The sequence below is a fragment of the Mobula birostris genome, chromosome 1 (assembly GCF_030028105.1).
Source record: "Mobula birostris isolate sMobBir1 chromosome 1, sMobBir1.hap1, whole genome shotgun sequence".
Classification (NCBI taxonomy): Eukaryota; Metazoa; Chordata; class Chondrichthyes; order Myliobatiformes; family Myliobatidae; genus Mobula; species Mobula birostris.
This window is the reverse complement of record NC_092370.1, coordinates 132,876,576-132,900,809: the sequence shown is the minus strand read 5'-3', so window position 1 is coordinate 132,900,809 and position 24,234 is coordinate 132,876,576. Positions and strand designations below refer to the sequence as shown.

General features: G+C 42.3%; 1 protein-coding gene across 2 annotated transcripts in view; it reads right to left on the bottom strand.

Annotated features, from left to right (window-relative positions):
• Positions 1 to 24,234, bottom strand: part of dok6 (docking protein 6) — a 605,271-nt gene that overhangs the window by 134,331 nt on the left and 446,706 nt on the right. For both annotated transcript variants that reach the window (XM_072273010.1, XM_072273075.1), the window contains exons 4-5: positions 23,660 to 23,779; positions 3,476 to 3,665 (exon numbers count right to left, since the gene is read on the bottom strand). In XM_072273010.1, the coding sequence (XP_072129111.1) occupies positions 3,476 to 3,665; positions 23,660 to 23,779 (310 nt within the window). The remainder of the gene's footprint in view (positions 1 to 3,475; positions 3,666 to 23,659; positions 23,780 to 24,234) is intronic.

The following is a 24,234-nucleotide window of genomic DNA, read 5'->3' as shown; positions in this document are numbered from 1 at the left end:
ACATCATGAAATTCCTTTGAAAATGTAGTTATTAATGACAGGATGACAAATTATTTCAAAACCATAAGGACATGACTATTTATGGTGTGGGGAGAGTGTAATGGCCTGGTTCACATCTTTACTGTTATGCTGTAGGTATTTCATTTAGCAGCTCTGTAAGAGCAGTCTGTTCTGCTGTCAGCCTGTTTAGGTTATTGTTGAAGATAAGCGATGATGAGAAATATGTGCCATCCAATTAGCGGGAGGCTTTCCTGGTGAAGGACAATAAGGTTGGGCTTGGGGCTTTTGTTCGATAGGAGGTGAAGGGAAACGATGCTGGGGAGAACCGGTCGTAGCATACAATCCAGTGGGAGACCCGTTTGCTTGAGATGGATTGCAAACAACGTTTGGAAGGTGGTGTGTGCTTTCATGTTGACTGAGGATCCAGTGTGTGAGTGACAGAGAAGTTCAAGATGAGTTCCAATTTGTGCGTGTTTGACTGTTCAATTAGAATGGGACCTTTTCTTTTTGTTATTCTTTACTAACCCCTCAGTTAAGATTCATAAATATAATTCCTTTAATTGTATGTAGTGCACTCTGTTATTTCGTGGCATTAATTTGTAACAGGGTAGCAAATGACACAGCATCCACACAAACTGGGGTTTGGGCTGGGATCAAGCACACCTCAATCTCACCAGTTTGTCAGGGCCGGAGGTTGTCTTCCTTAGGCTTACACAGCCAAAGAAACCAGGGTGGTTTCGCTAAGTTGGCAGGAGTTGGAATCTAATTGGATGACATGAGTCGGGGGAGGAATGGGAGGGAAGTTACAGAGTCAAACAGAGATGGCTGGTACATTGGAGCAATTAAAAATGATGAGAAGAAAAAGATGAAGGAGCTGAGGGGACAGAGCTGGCAGTCTTCATCTGAAAATCCATGAGCACATTATATCTGATATCCACAAATAATTCTCATCCTTATCATCCATCTTGTGGACATAGTTGCACTATCTGCTGAATGTTACAAATATGAAAATTTTTGCCAATTTATCACACTCACAGAAACTATTCTAATGAGTAATAAATTCAATACCAATTGGGACCTACTCTTTTACCAGATAGTATTGAGTTTTCTGTTTATCCTAATGCAAAATACTCCTTCAGGCAAAAGGATGCAGTATATTAAAGGTTATAATAGAGTCATACAGCAGACTTGCCCACACTCTCCCCAATTTTCCTAGATTTAACCTAAACCCCCTGTTCCTTTACTATCCACATAGCTACAGTATGTACCTTTCAAAGTGTTTTCTAGATGTTCTGATTGTAACTGGATCCAATACCTCCACCAGCAGCTTGTTCTGCATATATCCACCATCCCCTGTGTGAAAAAGATTGACCTGAGACCTCCTTTAAATACTTCTCTTCTCAACTTAAACCCAGTTTACAAGCCTTTTTGAAGTCATCCCTCAGCCTCCTATGCATCAGTAAGAACAACCCCAGCCAGCCCAATCTCCCCTTTTACCTGAAGCCCTCCATTGAAGGCTGCATTTTGATAAAGCTCTTCTATACTCTTTCCAGCACTACCACATATTGAACTAGAAAACCTGCGGTTATGAAGTTACATCCTAGATTCAATAAATATGTAGGTACTTGACATGCTTAAGGTTGTGACAGTCGGTAGTATTGTGAAAACAAGCCCTCACTACCTATTAAAGGCTGCCAATGGCGTGCAATTCAAATAGCCTCTGACAACTAAGTCCAACTCCTGGCCTTCATGTGTGGCTTAGCTACTAAGCCAGGCCGCACCATTTCTACTGACAGGAGAAGCGGCAAAAGCGGGTTATTGGTACCTTAAAACCATACACTTTGGGCAGATGGAGCTCATCAGCTGCGTTTGGAGAAGGAAAACTCTGATCTCAAGCCCCTGCTGCCTTACAGCTATACCCACTCATGGGGAAGACTCAAGAGTAAACCCTGTGGAAAAATCCGGAGCTGGAGTCTGTAAGGCAGTCCTACATTGAGTTCAATGCGAACTGGCACCTCCTGTGAAGCTGCTGGTGCCAAAATGTATCTGCTTCTGCCATTCCTTTAGATTTATCAGAGGGGAAACTTGCTACGTGGACAACAGCTCGCTCTCTGTGTTGTACTGCCCTGGCTTGCGCATCATTTAGACCAGTGGTCCCTAACCACTGGGCCGCGGACCGGTACCGGGCCGCAAAGCATGTGCTACTGGGCCGCGAGGAAAAGATACGATTTGGTGATATGAGTCAGCTGCACCTTTTCTCATTCCCTGTTGCGCTCTGTTGAGCCATTACACATGTGAGGTCATGACCCGCGGGTCATCTGTGTCAGCGCGGGAAGGAGATCAACTCCTTAAGCTTGCAAATGACGGCGGGCTGAAAAGTATGTTTGACATAACATCTCTGCCGGCATTCTGGACCAAAGTCAAGGCTAAATATCCTGAGATAGCCACGAAAGCATTGAAAACGTTGCTTCCATTTCCAACATCATATCTCTGCGAAGCGGAATTTTCTGCAATGAATGCAACAAAAACTAAATTGCGGAATAGACTTGACATAAGGAACCCCCTTCGAGTATCGCTGTCTCCCATCACCCCTCGATGGGACCGTGTTGTTGCAGGGAAACAAGCCCAGGGCTCCCACTGATTCAGCGATATTGGTGTGTTGCAATGATTTTATATATTCATACGGGGAAAATATGTGCTGTGCATTTAATATCCAAATATTACTTAAAATGTTATGATGCTATTGACTTATAAGTGACCTATATAACCATATAACAATTACAGCACGGAAACAGGCCATCTCGGCCCTTCTAGTCCATGCCGAAGGCTACTCTCACCTAGTCCCGCCGACCTGCACTCAGCCCCTAACCCTCCATTCCTTTCCTGTCCAGATACCTATCCAATTTTTTTTTATATGATCATATCGAACCTGCTTCTGCCACTTCTACTGGAAGTTCGTTCAACACTTCAAGCTCCCCGATAATTGATTTATCATTATATCCATGCGAGGAAAATATGCGCCGTGTGTTTAATATTAAATTCATTAGATAAACCCTTTTAGAAACAAAATTGAGTGTATTACCCACTTATCACCTATATTCCGGTAGTGATTAACACCCACTCCCCCCGAGCTGGGGGGGCGGGGGGGGGGGGATTGGCAGGTCATGACGTGCGTGCGCATTGGTGCCCACGCAAGGCTTCATGGTCATTGTAGTCTTTTGGGTAAACAACGCATTTGACTGCTACTCTTGTTCATTGGCAACCCTACCCGTGCCCCCCACCCCGCCCTGGTTGGCCGGTCCGCAAGAATATTGTCAATATTAAACCGGTCCGCAGTGCAAAAAAGGTTGGGGACCCCTGAATTACATCATATATTATGATAATGCAGGCTTTTAACCATTTGAACTTAATGAGATCGCATTATGGTCATTACTTACTACAGCAATTCTGAGAGAGAGTTGAATACCAAAGTTACCTGCCAGCTTCAAATGTGAACCATGTTGCATCCCTTCCATACCGTCTGAGGGAGCTGAGTGGCCACATCACCAGCTTTACTCTAGGATTGTGGATGTCCCACAGATAAATGTTCTCATGTGTGATCTGCATGGTGCATTCTCCATAAATGTCCAGATTGGGGGTTGGCATCAAATACACATTGAACCGCTCTGCAAAACAAATGAAGAGAAAAAATCATTTATGTAATCTTACATGGTGCTCACAACATAGAACCAAGTCATTCTGTCCAATAGATTGATGTTGAAATTTAGGTTCAATGCCTTTGCACATAGGTGGTTTGTCCATCTTTGTTGTGTGCAATTTTTCATAGTCATAGTCATACTTGATTGATCCTAGGGGAAATTCGTTTTCGTTACAGTTGCACCATAAATAATTAAATAGTAATAAAACCATAAATAGTTAAATAGTAATATGTAAATTATGCCAGGAAAAAGGTCCAGGACCAGCCTATTGGCTCAGGGTGTCTGACCCTCCAAGGGAGGAGTAAAGTTTGATGGCCACAGGCAGGAATGACCTCCTATGACGCTCTGTGCTGCGTCTCAGTGGAATGAGTCTCTGGCTGAATGTACTCCTGTGCCCACCCAATACATTATGTACATTGATTCGATTATGTCTCTTTGTATTTATTGTGAATGCCCACAAGGAAAACAAGTCTCAGTGCAGTACACGATGACATATATGTACTTTGATAATAAGTTTACTTTGAGCTTTTTTTTACCGAAGACTATCCAAGCTCCTTTTTATCTAACTCCAACAATATGGCCTTGTTTTTGACGAGTTAACTAAATTCTTCTTCTGGAACTACGTTATTTACCTTAACTACTCCCTGCCAAAAACACAACAGATTCTGCAAATGCTGGAAATCCAAAGCAATGCACATAAGATGCTAGAAGAACTCAGCAGCTCAGTCAGCATCCATGGAGAGGCGTAAACAGCTCTACTTTTGTCTTTAATATATCTCTACTTTTCCCTTTCAGGGTTCTTTTGAAGACCCTGACCTGGAGTTAGACGCTGACTTCACTTCTTTGAGGGAATGGGACCCACTCTTGGGGTCTCAGAACTGGCTGCTATTCGATATGCCAAGGACACGGCCTAGAAGACTAGCACACCTTCAGCATTTCGGGATTTCATGGCTCTGGAGGCGGGTGGACTCGAGGTTGTTGCCTCCGCAGCAATCTGGTGTGTCATGGGAGTACATGGAAGATCGAAAGCAGCAAGCTGGCTGCTGGCTGTGTGCCTGGAGACCTGAGTTTGGCACAGAGCTCGGAAAAAGCGATGCAACAGACCTTTAACATTGTAAATCAGCGAGTTGTTTGTTATGTTTCCCCTCTCGCTGTGAAATGGAGACATCACTTTTTCCCTTATTAGGGAGAGGGAGAGCCTGTGGTATGTTGAATTACCAGGTGAACGAGTAGTCTTTGGGGTACTGCATACCTGTGTCCTTATTGATGCTTTGCTGCATGCTTGAGTGCTCAGCGGGGAGTGCTGATGTATTTTTTGCTGGTGGGGAGGGGGGTTGTTGCTTTGCTGCTGCTTATGCTTTGGAGGGGGTAGCTGGGGAGCTTTGAGGTTCTAACATTTAACTGTCATTCATTCTTTGGGGCACTCCTCTGTTTTTGTGGATGGTTGTGAAGAAAAAGAATTTCAGGATGTATATTGCATGCATTTCTCTGACATTAAATGTACCTTTGAACCTTTGAGACTTTGAACCTTAAACAATAGACATTTCGGTCCCAGGCCCTTTATCAGGACTGGAAAGGAAGGAGGCAGAAACCAGAATGAAAAGGTGGGGAGGAGGGGAGTGGGAGTGAAAGGAGTACAAGTTGGCAGGTGATAGGTAAGACCAGGTGAGGAGGAAAGTGGATGGGAAGCTGAAGTGACATGCTGAAAGGTGATATAATCTCTACCACAGCCACTTACACTCAGCAGCCTCTTCATTAGGTGCACCTGCTCCTTAATGCAAATATCTGATCAGCTAATCATGTGGCAGCAAGTCCATGCATAAAAGAGATGATCAAGATGTTCAGTTGTTGGCCAGGCCAAACATCAGAAGGGGAATTACTGTGACTTTGACCATGGGATGATTGTTGGTGCCAAATGGGGTGGTCTGAGTATCTCAGAAACTGCTGATTGCATGGGATTTTCATGCCCCACAGTCTCTCGAGTTTACAGAGAATGACGTGAAAAACAAAAACAACCAGTGAGCAACAGTTCTGTGAGTGAAAATGCTTTGTTAATGAGAGAGGTCAGATTAGAATGGCCAGCTTGGTTCAAACTGACAGGAAGGTAGCAGTATCTGAAATAACCATGTGTTACGATAGTGGTGTGCAGAAGAGCATTTTTGAATGCACAACATGTCAAACCTTGAAGTGGATGGGCCACAGCAGCAGAAGACCACTAACATATACTAAGTGTTACTAAGTGTCCACTTTAATGGAACAGGAGGTACCTAATAAAGTGATTGCTGAGTGTAGTATATATACAGTATATTGTACATTGTCTCTGAAATTCATACCAACTTATACCTAGTATAGGAATGGAGCACAGAGACCGAGTTCAAGCTTCTGGAGTGTAGAGTTTCCAGGCACAGGAGACCACCTGTTTTAATTCTACTTCTCATTCCTATTTTGACATGTCAGTCCAGGATTTCCTCTATTACCACAATGAGGCTACGCTCAGGATAGAGGAGCAATACCTCATACTCCATCTGAGTAGCTTACAAGCTGATGGCATGAATGTCGATTGCTTTAACTTGTGGTAATTCCAGCCAAATCCACCTTCAATCTTTATTAATTCCACCTTCTGCCTCTCCTCATATCTGCTCTCTTCTCCACACCTACATACTATGTCCCTCTGGTGCCTTCCCATCCTCCCTCCCCACCCCCCTCTTCCCTTTCTCCCATGGTCCACTCTCCTCTCCTATCTGATTCCCTCTTCTTCAGCCCCTTTACCATTTCCATCTGTTACCTCTCACTTCATCTCACCTACCTTTCCCCTCATCTGGTCTCACCTATCGCCTGCCCCTCCCCACACCTTCTTATTCAGACTTCTGCCCCTGCCCCCCACCTTTGTCTTGCAAACTGATGAAGGGTCTCGGCCTGAAACATTAACTGTTTATTCTTCTCCATAGATGCTGCTGAGTTCCTCCATCATTCTGTATGTGTTACTCAAGATTTTTTAGGCAATCTGGTTCATCCCATCAACTTCATTATCACTTTTGGCAGGTACCCAGTACATACCCAATGTATACATGGTTGCCAAGTAGGGCACAAATATGTGGCTTGGTTGCAAGCTATAGTCACCCACTTCAGAGAACTCCTATCCAAAGCAAAGGATGTAGAGAGTGTGGGGCTTAGGAACCCAAATCTGGCAATTAGAATCAGAGTGTCGTAGATCATTATTGCTTGGAAACAGACACTTCAATCCAACTCATCCATGCCAACAGTGACTATTTTACTATTATGGTGTAAGTGCTGGCCTATTTCAGAGCTTGCATAACAGAAAATCAGATAGCTTTTGGCATTCTGAGGATACAGTATGAGCTTTAGTTTCACGGGATTCCTATTCCCACATTCCGATGGAATTTTATAGCAATCCCCATGACTATATCAAAGAACCAGTGGTAGAGTTATATAAGGAACATTGCATTACCAAGCTTTGAGAGGGAAATGATTCAATATTAATAATGGAAGGTTTTACAGTCAGACCATTTTAGTCAAGAAGGCAAAAATCAGCACACTTTTAAATTTGGCAAAGGAATTCATTACAAGCACAGGAAATTATGCACAGGGCTTTACAAGGAATCATGGAATATAATTACCATGTATATTATTGAAGAATATCACAAAAGTATCTTTAAAGGATGTTTATCCTTTAACATAATCTTCAAAGGATGTAATGATGCTCTTTTTCACAAGATTTTGAAAATCAGTCCTTTTTATCAGCTTTTAAGGGATTCTTTTTTTGTAGGACACCTGCAGAGAATTTTCTGGTGTCTCTCATTTATACCATATCCTATCACACATTTTGGAGAATTAATTTGCTTTCTGCAATACTATTTTATAGAGTTCTGAGATTTAGTTGGCAGATACCAAACCGGGATTTGATTTTGGAAATAACACGCAGTGACATCTTCATTAAGTATAAATGGACGAACTAAACAGAACACATCATTAAATTGCTCTCATACTGCATAAATTACATTAAAATTCAAGAATCATTTATTGTTATGTACAATTTTCTTTTCAAAAGCTCAGTTAATTCTAATTTCTTTGACCTCTCAAACCACATCCTACTCTGGGCTATTTACCACGTTAAATTCTCGGAAGCCTTTTCCACGCATAAATATTATCTCAATGTTTCAACAAACCGGATGGCTTTTTGGCCTTCTGTTAATGCCTCCCTCATACATTATTGAAAAAAGCATTTCCCCCATTTCAAAGCGAACTCCTGGTAGCTTCATAAATTTGTACTTGGCAAACCAGACAACTCACGTCTTGAACATCCACGTTGGAGGTCTGTCAGAAGATGAAATAAAACATAACGCTCAGTTGTCTAAAGTGCATATATTCTGATAAACTGACAGAAGTGCGTCTTTGAAAAGTGGATGCTATTCCCTAGTCATCTTACACTGAGGGATAAATGTATTTTTAATGGCTTCATGTTGAATGCTCTTTCACTAGAGATGAACTAGCTTGGAGGCTTGAGGGGAAATTGTAGCTGTCTCTCAACAGTCCATTGGTCGGGTTATATTAGTCAGAATATTGAAACCCAACCTGATTACTACCAGCTTAGTTGCACAAGCATGGAGCTGACTGTGTAAGACACCTTGGGCTGCCTAGTCAGTGACTCCTGGGAACTCTGGTCCATGAATGCTGAGAAGGAGCACAGAGAACCTGAACTCCATGCCATCAGGAATGCACAAATGCAGCAGAAATGTAGACCTCACCACCATAAGACCAGAAGGCCATAAGACAAAGGAGAATATTAGGCTATTCAGGCCATCAGGTCTGCTCTGCCATTCCATCATGGTCGATTTACTCACCCTCCCAGCCCCATTCTCCAGCCTTCTCCCTGTAACATTTGACACGCTTACAAATCAAGAAACCAATTTATACCTAGTTTAGGAATGGGGCACAGAGACTGTGGAACTTCTGGAGCGTAGAGTGTCCAGGCACAGGATTTCCTGGCAGCCACTTGTTTTAATCCTACTTCCCATTCCCATTTTGACATGTCAGTCCAGGATTTGCACTACTACCACAATGAGGCCACGTGCAGGTTGGGGAGCAACACCTCATATTTCGTCTGGGTAGCTTACAACCTGATGGCATGAACATCAACTGTTCTAATTTCTGGTAATTTCACCCAAATCCTCCTTCACTCTTTATCCATTCCCCATTCTGCCTCTCCTCATACCCACTCTCTTCTCTGCACCTGCCTACTATGTCTCTCTGATGCCTCTCTCTCCCCCCCCCAACCCTCACTTCCCTTTCTCCCACGGTCCACTCTCCTCTCCTATCTGAATCCTTCTTCTTCAGCCCCTTTACCATTTCCATCTGTTACCTCTCACTTCATCTCACCTACCTTTCCCCTCATCTGGTCTCACCTATCGCCTGCCCCTCCCCACACCTTCTTATTCTGGCTTCTTCCCACCTTCCTTTTGCAGACTGATGAAAGATCTTCGCCTGAACCATCAACCATATTCCTGTCCCATTCAGAAAATAGATAAAGCCTTTATTTCTTCTACAAAAGTGCATGACCATACACTTCCCTGTGGTAGCGTGACAATGCTAAGTGTAACACACATATTATAGCACACTACCACCTTCTCAAGAAATTGCTCCTAATCTCTGTTCTAAAGGGACATCCTTCTACTCTGGGGCTGTGTCCACTGGTCCTTGACTCTCCTCCTATTTGAAACATCTTCTCTGCGCCTACTCTGTCTAGGCCATTCAACCTACTTGCACCCTTCCTCTGAGGCACCTCCTGTAATCTGTGGTTCCAAAACTGGCTTCATCAGTCACTTCAGTACTCAAAACTAAACAGGGTGGAAACAAAACATCTTCAATCTCAAGGGAATGCATAGGAAGAAGAGAAACAATCCTAATAGGATCCTGTTGTTATATTTTCGTTTTCAGCATTAACAGTGAGAAATGCTTTCTTCTCACCACCTCCTTTATGTTTTTATTTACTTTTTATTTATTAAACTACAGTGCTGAATAGGCCCTTCTCACCCCTTGAGCTGGGTCACCTAGCAATCCCAGATTTAATCTTAGCCTAATTACAGGATGATTTATAATGACTAACCTTTACACCTTTGGACTGTGGGAGGAAATCGGAGCACCTGGAGGAAACCCACACAGTCACAGGGAGAACATTCAAACTCCTTACCGACAGTGGTGGGAATTGAACCCAGTCGCTGGTACTGTAAAGCATTGTGCTAGTCATTACACTACCATGACGCCCCCATCCTGGGGTCAAGTGAGAATTATTGTCATGATGAACATTTATTACCTGAATTACCCTTGAGTAGGACATAGCGTGCCATAAAGTGTGTGTCACACTTAGCATTGTCACCGTACCACAGGGAAGTGTATGGTCATGCACTTTGTAGAAGAAATAAAGGCTTTATTAGTTTTCTAAATGGGGAGTAAATTCAGAAATCAAAGATTGATTCAGTATTGTTTACATATTGTTTTCCATAAATTCTATGACCTGGTGCCTTGTTCTTTTTGGCATTAGAAACCTTGGATTTCAGAGATGCTAAGAGAGTATCTTTAGCAAGTGAGAGTGTAGATCTGTTAATTCTTTGCTTTAATGATCTCTTAAAACTTCCATGGACATGCAGCTGGCTGCACCCACCAGTGATCTATTCATTGAAACCATCTAAATGCACATCTAGGTCTGTGTTAATAACCAGACCATAGAGCAAACTTCAATTTCAATCTGCTTGAGATCTGTACAGAATTGTCCATGTCTAAGCAGTAGGAAACCTGCTTCCAGAAATAGCCTGCTTCGTAAAACTTTAATTGAAATTCAAATATACCAGATTCTGCCCATGAATTACTATTGAGATGATATGTTGCAGCAAATGTCTTGACGATTTCAGAAATGTTTCATTCACCTTAATTTATGTCAGCAGTTCAGGACAGAAGTAGATAGAAAATAATTGATTATTAATACAGTGGAATGGTACGAGATTACTAACAAAGGAGAAAAGAAAAGATTAGGTTTAAACATAGCTTTTTCTTAGAGCCTGCCAGTGCTGATAAAAGAACGAAGCTTGGATTATAAAAATAGCAGTGTGGTTGTTAACAAAGAAGAAAGAAGGTATTCACCTGCATGATTAGATTGGCAGAATAGTTACCAATCAAATTCAACGCCAAGAGATTTCAGATAATAGATTACTGGTTGGGATGCGTGACAGAATGACAAGGGAATAAATAGTAGTTAAGTACTGAATTATTTAGAACCCCTTGCTTAATGGTGTTGGTCCATGGCATAAAAAAGGTCGGGAACCCTGATTTAAAGCAACTGACGTACTTTGGAGATCACATCAAAAGATTTCCAAAGGCAGGTACATAAGTGGAGAAAGTGGTTGGGAAGTGATTATTGAATTTTGAATTGAATTGAATTAACTTTATTATTTATATCCTTCACAGAGTTGAGGAGTAAAAATCTTTACGTTACATCTCCGTCTGAATGTGCAATATGCAATTTATAATAATTTGTAATAAATAGTGTGTACATCAGGACAGTCAGTATAACATAGAAATACAATTGTATCAGCTTGAATTAATCAGTCTGATGACCTGGTGGAAGAAGTTGTCCCGGAGCCTGATGGTCCTGACTTTTATGCTGCGGTACCATTTCCGGATGGTAGTAGCTGGAACAGTTTGTGGTTGGGGTGACTCAGGTCCCCAATGATGCTTTGGGCCTTTTTATACACCTGTCTTTGTAAATATCCTAAAAAGTGAGAAGATCACATCTACAGATGTGCTGGGCTGTCCACACCACTCTCTGCAGAGCCCTGCGATTGAGGGAAGTACAGTTCCCATACCAGGCAGTAACACAGCCAGTCAGGATCCTCTCAATTGTGTCCCTGTAGAAAGTCCTTAAGACTTGGGGACCTATATCAAACTCCTTCAACCGTCTGAAGTGAAAGAGGAGCTGTTGTGCTTTTTTCACCACACAGCCTGTACGTACAGACCACATGAGATCCTCAGTGATGTGTATGCTGAGGAACTTAAAGCTGTTCACCCTCTCAACATCAGATCCATTGATGTCAATAGGGGTCAGCCTGTCTCTATTCCTCCTGTAGTCAACCAGCTCCTTTGTTTTTGCAATGATGAGAGAGAGGTTGTTTTCTTGACACCATTGTGTCAGGGTGATGACTTCTTCTCTGTAGGCTGCCTCATTCTTCTTTGAGATTAGGCTAATCAATATAGTATTGTCAGCAAATTTAATTAGCAGATTGGAGCTGTGGGTGGCAACACAGTCATGGGTATACAGAGAGTAAAGGAGGATGCTTAGGACATGTCCCTGAGGGGAACATGTGTTGAGGGTCAGAGCTGAGGGAGCCCACTCTTACCACCTGCCGGCGATCTTTACTTTAGTTTATACTTTATTGTCACCGAACAATTGGGACTAGAACGTACAATCATCACAGCGATATTTGATTCTGCGCCTTACACTCCCTGGATTACAAATATTAAATATTAAGGATATTAAAAATAGTTAAAATTAGTAATTATTAAAAATTTAAATTATAAATCATAAATAGAAAATAGAAAAATGGGAAGTAAGGTAGTGCAAAAAAACCGAGAGGCAGGTCTGGATATTTGGAGGATACGGCCCAGATCTGGGTCAGGATCCGTTCAGCAGTTTTATCACAATTGGAAAGAAGCTGTTCCCAAATCTGGCCGTATGAGTCTTCAAGCTCCTGAACCTTCTCCCGGAGGGAAGAGGGACGAAAGGTCTGTTGGCTGGGTAGGTCAGGAAGTCCAGCATCCAGCTACGCAAGGTAGGGTGAAGACCTAGGTCTCTGAGCTTCTTGTCGAGCCTGGAGGGAATTATGGCGTTGAATGCTGCACTGTAGTCCAAGAACAGCATTCTCACATAAACATTCTTCATCTCCAGATGTGTAAGGACGGTGTGTAGAGCTGTGGCTATTGCGTCATCTGTCAATTGGTTGTGTCAGTAGGTGAATTGTAGGGGTCCAGTGTGGGTAGTAGCATGCTGCAGATGTAATCCTTGACCAGCCTCTCAAATCATTTGCTTTTTATTGAGGTGAACGCGACAGGATACCAGTCGTTTAGACATGTTACCTTGGTCTTTTTAGGTACAGGGACAATGGTGGGTGTTTTGAAGCAGGAGGGCACTCTAAACTGGGAGAGGGAGAGAATAAAAATGTCTGTAAACACACCTGCCAGTTGTGCCATGCACATCCTGAGTACATCCTGAGATTAGGAAGGCATACGGGATATATTATAGGCTGAGACATGAGTATTGAGGTAATGCAAAGCTACAGTATTGTGTCTAGTTCAAGTCAGCGTGCTACAGGAAGGATGAGTCAGCACTGGACTGCAACAGAGATTTTCCAAGATGCTGCAAAAGGTTTAATTAAGACCATAAGAGCATAAAACATATGAGTGGAATTAGCTAATTTAGCCCATTGAGTCTGCTCCGCCATTCCATTAAGGCTGACGTATTATCCCTCTCAACGCCATTCTTCTTGCCTTCTCTTCATTACCCTTTGACACCCTTACTAATCAAGAACCTATCAGTCTCTGTTTTAAATATACTCAATGACTTGGTTCCCACAGCCCTTCGTAGCAGCGAATTCCACAGATTTACCACCCTCTGGCAGAAGCCATACCTCCTCATTTCTGTTCTCAAAGGATGTTCTTGTATCCTGAGGCTGTCCCCTCTAGTCCTAGAGTCCCCCACTATAGGAAACATTTCTCCATGTCCACTCTTTCGGTGGAAAGTTTAAGTGGCTAAGATGGTGCTCTGTTCTTCAAAACAGAGGATGCCAGAGGATACTTCATTAAGGCGTGCAAAATTATGAGAGGCCTAGATGTGGTAAGTAAGACAGACCTATTTCCCTGAGCAGGGAGCACAATGTCCAGTCAGCAAAGGCTTAATGATATGGTGGAAAAACAGTGGGGGCGGGGATGGGGGTCATTTGGCAAAATTAAAATTTCACACAGGAAGCTGCAGGACTCGAGACATGTCAGAGGCAGAAGTTCTCATTATACTTACTATGTATGTGGCCTAGAACTAGATACCCCTGACCTTGAACTGCCTAGTCAGTAATTGTAATGTTCAATTTAAGCCATATTCCTTAGATTTTGGAAGGCATTTAAATTTGTCATGAAACTTAGTTAACTGAAGAGAGACAGAGATTGTCAGATCTAGTAGTAAAATGCTTTCTCACTGCTACAGAACAATCAAGGTTCATAAAATCACAGATACAAGAAATTCTGCAGATGCTAGAAATCCAGAGTAACATGGGGGAAAAAAAAACGGTGGAGGAACTCAAACATGAGAAAATCTGCAGATGCTAGAAATCCAAGCAACACACACAAAATGCTGGAGCAACTCAGCAGGCCAGGCAGCACCTATGGACAGGAATAAAGGGTCAATGTTTCGGGCCCTTCGTTCAGTCCTGATGAAGTGTCTTGGCCCAAAACTCAGGTTTTGAATGAGTTCCCTTCATTTACCCTTTGGAGTAGCATGTTCTTAATCTCTAGTGCCTTCAGTAAAATCTGCCACAAGCCCCTCTCTACAATCAGGTTCCCTATCCAATCGGACTTGCTTCACCCCAACAAGCTCTTTCCCAGTCTAAGTGTGCGAGTCTACATCGGGGGCTTGGCAGTGGAGGGAGTCAGCAGCTTTACATTCCTGGATAATAACATATCAAATGATCTTTCTAGGGCAATCACAAGGAAAGTGCACCAGTATCTTTACTTTCTTAGGAGGTTAAGGAGGTTCAACTTATCACCGAACACCCTGACAAGCTTCTACGGATTTACGGTTGAGTATCCTGATTGGCTGAATCGTGGTCTGATATGGCAATTCAACTGAGCAGGGATGAAAGAAGTAGTGAGCACATTCTCCTTACTGTTGGTAGTACCTACAGGGGGCACTGTCTCAGGAGGGCAACATGCATTATCACAGATCCCCACCCTCCAGGCCAAGCTATTTCTAGGCATGTGTATCAGAAGCCTGAAGCTCCACGTGTCTAGATCCAAGAAAAGCTCCTTCCCCTCAAAAGTGTTGTTCTTAAACCAACTGACACAACTCTAAACACTGCAGTTCGGAAATACTATGATTACTGTGCACTAAAATGGACTACGTACTTCCATGTAAATTCATGTTTAATTAATGTTTTACTTGTGAATGTTGCTCAACTGATGTTATGTGCCTGTAAAGCTGCCGCAAGTACGCTTATAGTTGCATCGAAGCACAGACATCCCACCCTGCAAAAACTCATTTCAGGGAGGTAGCACCACCATTTCAGGGAGGTAGCACCTCCGCCCCTCACAACCCCATACCCATATCCCCACCGCCCCCCTGTCGACCTCCAAGGGTGTATGTAATACTTCGTTTCGTGATTTTGTCTAATCTGTAAACCAAGTTGGGTATATGCAGAAAATGTGACATTAAAATATGTACTTATATTATCATGTTTATTCTATTACAACTTTAAGCAAGTCTACAGGAAGTTTGGCCTTTTGGCCTTATCATATAAGATATCAATAGAGTAGCTCCTTAGCAACTAGCCAGCTAGTTTAAATAACGTTAGCTATGTTAATGAACAAACGACACCTGTTAAACTCACCTCAACATGTCTTTTAGCGAGCAACACTGTCATTATTTTTGAGGTCACTGTAAAGTCCGCCGACACAGAAAACTGATAGGTCTACTTAGCACGAAGAGAGACGACCAATCAGGATGCTCGCTCTCGCTCTCCCTCTCAAAAGAATCGATTTCCGGGATATTGTTTTTAATTTCTGGGTGTCAGGGAGCTGCTATCAATATGCGGGAGACTCCCGGAGCTTCCGGGAGACTCCCGGAGCTTCCGGGAGTGGTGGGATGTCTGTAAGCATATATGTACTGTATGGCAGTAAACCGGGCATATGATCTATCACTACCTCTCTCCTCCTTTTATTCTTCTAAACTTCATTGAGTACAGGCCCAGAGCCATCAGACACTCCTCATACATTAATCTTTTAATTCCCAGGATCATTCTCATGTATCTATTAAAGAGCACTGGTTTGAATGAGGACCTCGAGCACTAGGCCTCAAATCCCGTACTCGCTGATGATGAGACCCCAAAAACAAGGCCTTGAACTCCTGCCTCACAAACTCACATACCTAGCAGCCCTTGTGACTTTTGTCCACATGAAACTCCGATCTTGGAATCTGCCTACAATTCATTAACCTGGTCAGGGAACCACCAGTCCTTATTCTTGCTGGTCTGCCAGCCTTACACCAAGCACAGATGTCCCACAATTGTGTCGCTAGACTTCAAACGCAAAGCGGAGGCCTAGACTCTGGCCTGACCTCTAGTTCTTCCATATCCCTGCCCCTTAATCCAAATCTGACCCCTAATTCCCCTCTTTATCCCTTTACGAATCTAAAATAAAATATCAAAACAACAGCCAGGTTCTGAGCCATCTTATCCATTCATTCATTTATGCTTTCTTCAGAGCATCAATAATATCCGAATTGCATACATAGTTTGATTGAATTTGTTTTGTTACACCAAGGTACAATGAAATTCTTTGTTTGCATGAAGTTCAGAGTAAACTGTAGACATAATGCTAAATACAAATATAATGATAAACAGAACAATGAATGCAGAACAGCTGAATGGTACAAAGATTGTAGTGGATTCTGAAACAGTGCAAAGATAATACTGGAATAACAATAACAGAACAACAGAGAGGTAGAATTAGCTAGGTACGAGAATTTGGCAGCTCCACCAGGAAGTGGGTGTGAGGGAGGTGATTGATTCGGGAGTCTGACAGCAGTGAGGAAGAAACTGTTCTTGAGTCTGGTTGCCCGGCTTTCAAGCTCCTGTATGTTCTCCCAGTAGGGGGAAGAGGGAAAAGGGAATGGCCATGAGCATGGCTGACATTCTTGACCATACTGTCAGCCATGACCATGATGCTGGACTTGATGGAAGGATGTGATGAGTTCGTGACTGATTGGGCTGGGTTTACCACTCCCTGCAGTTTCTGCTGTACATTGTGGATTCTAACTCAGTATGTGTACTGATTATTAAGCAAACCAATCTCATTGTATCCACTAACAACTTAATAAATGGTAATAACAGATCAAAGACTGCTGTTTTATATCCTACTTCATGCACATTTTATTCATCATTCAACAAATATTCCTTTATCTTACCATATTGCTTAACATTTGGGGCATGTAATGACCTCTCCAGGATTATACGATGTAAATGCACAACTTTGACAAATAACACCAACAAGTAATTAAAGCTTCATCAAATAGGCATAAATTTTATTGTTTGAAACATAGACAATTAGTAGAAGGAGTATGGTATTTGGCCCTTTGCGTTTTCTCCTACATTCAATATGTCCATGATCATCCATTGCAATAATCCCATTCTCTCCCATGCCATTGAGACTAGAAATCTATCTAACTCTGTTTTGATCTTTGACAGAGAATTCATCAAGTTTACCACCTTTTTTGTGAAGAAATTTCTCCTAGCTTCTGTCCTAGATATCTTGCCTCAGGATAAGAGGTAATTATATCCTGAATTCTTTTTTAAAATTCTTCATTAGCAAAGTTGGAGACATTAGAATGAACATTTCCCCCCTGACCCGTGACCTAACTGTCTCACTGGTCTGTTCATCTAAACTGGACTGTTTCCAACCCATCACGCTACCCTCCCTTACAAAGATTGTTTCCACCATGAAACCTGCAACCTGCCCCCTTGACATTGTCCCCACTGCCCTCCTGAAGGATGTCTTTGACATAGCCGGTCCCAGCGTCCTCTCTGTTATCAACAACTCTCTGGCCACTTGTACCGTTCCAACCTGCTTCAAGTCCAGCCCCTCCTGAAAAAAACCCAACTTAGATCCCACCTTACCTAGTACTTCAGAACTATTTCTAAACTACCATTTCTGTCAAAGGTTCTCAAAAAGGTTATTCTTAGTCAATTGCTGCCCTACCTACGCCAAAACAACATCTTGGAAAGATTTCAATCAGGTTTTAAGGCTTGTCATAGCACAGAGTCTGCCCTGTTGAAAGTGTACAATGATCTCCTCCTCTCTACTGAGTCAGGTGACTCTGCCATCCTAATTCTTCTTGACCTCAGCATAGCATTCGATACTGTGGATCATGCCATTTTAATGGACCGTCTCCAGTATGGGGTTGGTGTTGATGGCACTGCCTTGATGTGGTTCTACCTCAAACATAGAAGCTTCTCTGTCAGCATAGGCAAATTTTCCTCTTCTCTAGCTAGTTTCTCCTGCAGGGTCCCACAAGGTTCCATCCTAGTTCCATTCTTTTCTCTATATACATTCTTCCCCTCAGCCAAATCATTCAAAAACACATTGGACTGGTCATTTCCTTCTATTGTTATGTTGACAACACACAGCTTTATCTCCCCTTGAAACCAAACGACCAGTCCAATCTAGTCAGCCTCATGAACTGCCTTGAGGACATAAAGTGTTGGATGGCACAAAACTTCCTACAGCTGAATGAAGGCAAATCTGAAGTTGTCCTATTTGGCCCCCCTGACTCCATCAGAGTGATTACTCCATCAGAGTCTTGGAAACCTGTCCACACTTGTCAAACCCCATGTCAAAAACCTTGGTGTGATATTTGATTCCGCCTTTAAGTTCGACAAGCAAGTTAATGCAGTAGTAAAAGCCAGTTTTTTCCAGCTTCGTACTATTGCTAAAATCAAGTTGTTTCTCTCTCTCAAAGGTCTCGAAAAAGTCATCCACGTCCTTATATCCTGCCGCTTGGACTACTCCAACTGCCTGTATACTGGGATTAGTCAGTCGTCCCTGTCCCGCCTGCAACTGGTCCAGAATGCCGCAGCCAGGCCCCTGACAGGTGCCTGGAAGAGGGACCATATTACTTCTATCCTGGCCTCTCTCCACTGGTTACCAGTACGGTTTAGAATGAATTTTAAGGTTCTCCTGTTGTTTATAAAGCCCTAAATAGGCTGGCCCCCTCCTATATCGCAGACCTTCTAATCCCTTATTCAACTTCCAGGTCCCTCAGGTCGGCTGACTTGGGGCTCTGGCTGTCCCACGATCTAAATTTAAGCTTAGGGGTGACCATGCCTTTGCTGTTGTAGCCCCTAGACTGTGGAACAGCATTCCCCTCCCTATCAGATCTGCCCCCTCCATTGACTCTTTTAAGTCCAGGCTCAAAACCTACCTTTATTCACTAGAGTTTGAATGTTCCTGATGTGGCTGATTTTTGGCTTGTGCCTAGGCTCATGTGTTGTTTATTTTGTGCTTATAAACTGTGTGCCTTGTTGTTTATATCTGTGTTTCTTGTATTTGTGGTTTTAGCTATCTGTTATGGTTTGTACAGCACTTTGGTCAACATGAGTTGTTTTTAAATGTGCTTTATAAATAAATTTGACTTGACTTGACTTGACTTGACTTGAATCTACACCCACACACCCTTGAAATATCCTCCCTGCATCTAGCCTGTAAAGCATTGTCAGAATCTTGAATGTTTTAGTTGGATCTCCTCTCATTTCTCAAAGCTCTGGTGAAGCCTAGTAGACTCATTCTTTCCTACCATTCCAGGAATTAGTCAAAGAAATCTCATTGCCACCCCTCTGTGAAGTGTACACTCACTGGCCACAATATTGGGGTACCTCCTGTACTTGATTTCTGAACAATTGTGGTCTTCTGCTGTTGTAAGCCATTCACTTCAAGGTTCGAAGTGTTGTGCATTCAGGGATGCTCTTCTGCACACCACTGTTGTAATGTGTGGTTATTTGAGTTAATGTCACCTTCTATAGGCTTAAACCAGTATGAAATCTTGTCTTACCTCTCTCATTAACAATCCATTTTCACCCACAGAACTGACACTCACCAGACTTTTTTTTGGTTATACATCATTTCTTAGATAAGGGGACCAGAATTATGCACAATCTCTGGGAGAGGCCTCATTGAGGCCCTATACCATTACAACAAGATATCCTTGTTTCTGTACTCAAAGTTTCCTTCAGTGAAGCCAACATATATTTGCTTCTTTAATTAGTTGGTGCAACAGCAAGTTTGCTTTTAGTAACTCGTTAATAAGCACATCTGGGTCTCTTTATTCTTCAGTATTTTTCAACTGATTGCCATTTAACTACACCCCTTTTGTTTTTCCTACAAAGTGGATAATGTCACATTATTTTATGTTATATTGTATCTGCAGTCCAATTAGGTATAATGTGTAGGGCTGCATTCTATCGAGTTGACATCATTCAGTATTAAAAGGGCACCTCTCACTCCAATAATCAAGAGTGCACAGGAGGCTGAAGGCCCGCTGACGGCCTGTCCTGGGTTTGGAGGACTGTCTCTGTGTGTGGGATTGGGGTAAGGGGCTTGTTTTGCTGTTGTTGTTTAATAGCTGTTGTTCTGTTGTTGTAGTGGTTGTTGTTCTGCATACATGGTGGGCATACTGAGTTAGCAGTGGCAACACTTGTGGGCTGCCCCTGGTACATACTTAGGTTGTGTCAGTTGTTTATACAAATGATGGAATTAGCAGTATGTTTCAATGTACATGTGATCAATAAATCTGAATCTGACTATATGCCACGGTGCAAAATGTGGGGCGAGCCTCAAGCGGTTAAGGCTTTGGTTATCTGTCACCTGTAACTCTTAAAGCAATGGCTGGCTACTCAAGGTTGAATAGTCAAGTCAAGTTAAATCAAGTTTATTGTAATTGTTACCATATACATGAATACCACCAAATGAGAGAACATTTCTCCAGACCAGGGTGTAAAATACAGTATGGGGGGGGGGGGGGGGGGTGATTGATAAGTTTGTGGCCTAAAGTAGAAGGAGTCAATTTTAGAAAACCTAGCACATTTTTATTTTTCCACATAGACCCCTCCTACATGTACACACTTAGTCCAGTGGTCGTGGAGCATACGGATCCCTTCTTTGTAGAAGTGGTCCACAGCAGGGGTAAATTGATAAGTTTGTGGCCTGTGGTAGAAGAAGATGAGTTATACAGCTCTTGTTGCATGCATGTGCAGCACAACTCTTTGAGTGAAAATGCAGAAAGTTTGAAGTTAATAACTCATCTCCTACCTTAGGCCACGAACTTATCAATCACCCCTGCTGTGGACCACTTCTGGAGGCCCAAAGCACCAGCTTCTACAAAGTCCATGCTCCACGACCGCTGGACTAAGTGTGTAAATGTAGGAAAGTAAATGTACTAGGTTTTCTAAAATTGACTACTTCTACCTTAGGCCACGAACTTATCAATCACCCCTCGTATTACACATAATACACGTATAGAACACAGTAACTTAGGCTATAATATGAAACAATATACACACAAGAAAGAAAGAAAATGGGAATTGGGTTGACTGAATATGATGAGATGGGACGGGAGAAGGTTTGTGCCAAGGCAACGTAAGGTAGTTGTATTGGATGGTCAAACCTCTAGGGTGTACAATAGATTCAATGGCAGAAACAAGTCACGTAAACAAAACTGCAACATTCCAAGATAATGGCTTGAGGGCTTTTGTGCAGACGTGGAGTATTGTGCAGTTTTAGATGAAAAGGACTTTTCCTTATAAAAGGCAGCAGAAACACATAGAAGATCAACTAGCAACAAACAAGATGCTGTAGGATCTCAGCAGGTCAGGCAGAATTTGTGGAGGGAGATGGACAGGTAATATTTTGCATCAAGACCTTTCATTTGGTTGTCCGTTTTCCTCCACAGATCCCTCTAAATTAGTCAAGTTACTTCAGCATCTCGCTTATTGATCCAGATTCTAGCATCAGCAGCCTCTTCTAAGAGGAACAGATAAAAGTAGGTTAATGAAGTTCAGTCCCTCAGTTACTAGGGCAGAAAACATATAGCTTATGTTAGTGGCTACTTTATTAGGTACACCTTTACGCCTGCTTGATAATGCAAATATCTAATAAACCAATCAAGTGGCAGCAATTTAATGCATAAAATTGCATTGACATTCAAAGTTCAAAATAAATTTAATATCAAAGTACATATACAACCATAAGATTAATTTTATTGAAGGCATTCACAGTAAATACAAGAAACACAATGGAATCAGTGAAAGACTGTACCCAACAGGGTGGCCAAACAATCAATCTGCAGAAGACAACAAACTGTGTAAGTCCAAAAAAGGGAAATAATAATAATAAATAAGCAATAGATATGAGGAACATGAGATAAAGAGTCCTTGAAACTGAGTCAATAGGTTGTGGGAACAGTTTATTAACGGGATGAAAGAAGTTCATCAGGTTCAAGAGCCTCATGGTTGAGGAAAAATAATTGTTCCTGAACGTGGTGGTGTGGGCCTTGACATGGTCCAGCTGTTCAGTTGTTGTTCACTCTAGTGTCTTTCTTTCAATTAGTCTAACGTTTTGAAGTTACATAACAGTAAACCATTGCTTTGAAGAATTACAGTCCTCCTGATGAAGATACTTGCGTAGTGCTGCTGGATGAGGAACTTGGATCCAATGGCAATACGACAATTGTATAGCTCCAAGTCTGGAGGATGCACATTTTGGTGGGGAACCTGCAGGAGCTGTTGTTTCTATGTGCCTGCTGCACTTGCTCTTCTTGAGATCAACACTATCATCGCCTCAAAACTAATCAATAACTTCCAGTACCTCAGCCTTTACACCTTGTATGCAACTGGATCTTCGATTTTCTTACTTGCAGACCCCAGTCAGTTCAGAAGGCTCTGTGCTTAGCCTCCTGTTCTACTCACTTTATACTGTGTGCATAACTGCGAGGATAAGCACAGCTGCAATGCTATATTTCAGTTTGCTGGTGACATCACTGTTGTTGGCCAAGTCAAAGGTGGTGACATATCAGCATATAGGAGGGAGATTGAAAAGCAGTTTGAATGGTGCCACAACAATAACCTCTCACTCACGTCAGCAAAATCAAAGAGCTGATAGAGGATCGAAGTTGGAGAGGGTCAGTAACTTTAAATTCCTTGGTGTTATCATTCAGAGGGTCTGTCTGGAACCAGCTGATATGTGCCATCACAAAGAAAGCAAGGCAGCACTTCTTTCTTGGAAGTTGTACAGATTCGGCATGTCATCTAAAATTTTGGTAAACTTCTAAGGATGAACAGTGGTAAACGTCTTGTCCTGGTATGGAAACAACACTGCCCAAGAATGAAAAAGCTGCTAAAAGGTAATGGATACAGCCTAATCTATCACAGGTAAAGCCCTTCCCAATATTGAGTGCATCCACAAGAAAGCAGACTCCATCATCAAGGACCTCACAGTCCAGGCCATGTTCTCTCCTGCTGCCATTGGGAAGCAAGTACAGGAGCCTTGGGGCCCACACCACCAGGTTCAGGAACAGTTATTACCCTTCAAACATCAGGGTTCTGAACCAGCGTGGATAACTTCACTCACCTCAACTCCGAACTGATTTGACAACCTATGGGATCACCTTCAAATTCTTTACAATTTACACTCTCAATGCCATTTATTTATTTGTTTATTATATTTGCATAGTTTGTCTTCTTTTGCACATTGGTTGTTTGTCAATCTGTGTTTGTAGCTTTTCATTGATTCTATCGTATTTCTTTGTTCCACTGAGAATGTCTGTAAGAAAAGGAATCTCAGGATAGTACATGGTGACATATATGTACTTTGACAATAAATTTATATTGACCTTTGAAGTCACTGCAAAGCACTGGCAAAGTTCAATGTTTCTGTCACGGATCTCAAACTAATTAACTGGACTAAAACTAAACCTGAATATTTGCAGGTCCTCCCTCTCAAGGCTGAAACTCCAATAATACGATTGTGGTCAGCTTCAGCAGAATGCGTTTATGCATCAATTTTAGCACTGAGATCAAAATGTGAATAACATGTTACTCTCACTGATTCAGTACAGAAAGTAATATAACACATCAACCTACCATTTTGTTCCCTTTGAACACCAGCTGCCAAAAGATCAGGCTCCCCGAAACTGATGTCGTTGAGTCTGGATCCTAAGCATTCAACAGAGAGAAGCTTACACCATTCTTCTGCCTCCAGTTCTGCAAGAAAGCACATGGTAAAATGTGAGAGCATTACACTCTGCTGCTCACCGGAGAACTTATTTTAATTTTAAATAGAATTATTAACAGCAAAACACACCTGTAGCTTGTGGCATTTATAATATACAAATCAGCTGTTTCGAGTTTCAATATTCAAGTTTATTTGTCAGGTGCACATTGAAACATACAGTTAAATGTGTTGTTTATGTTAATGAGCAACATATCTGAGTCTGTGCTGGGGGCAGCCTGCAAATGCTGCCAAATTTTCCAGCCCCAACATAACAAGCCCACAATATTTGGCAGAGCATCACAGAACAAAACAAACAACAAAGCAACAACAGCAAAAATCTTCCCACCCACACACATACACAGTGTTTAAATCCCAGGAAAAACCTCCAGCGACATGGACGGGACCTATAGGACCTGCAGGACCTTCGACGTCTTCAGTGGACTCG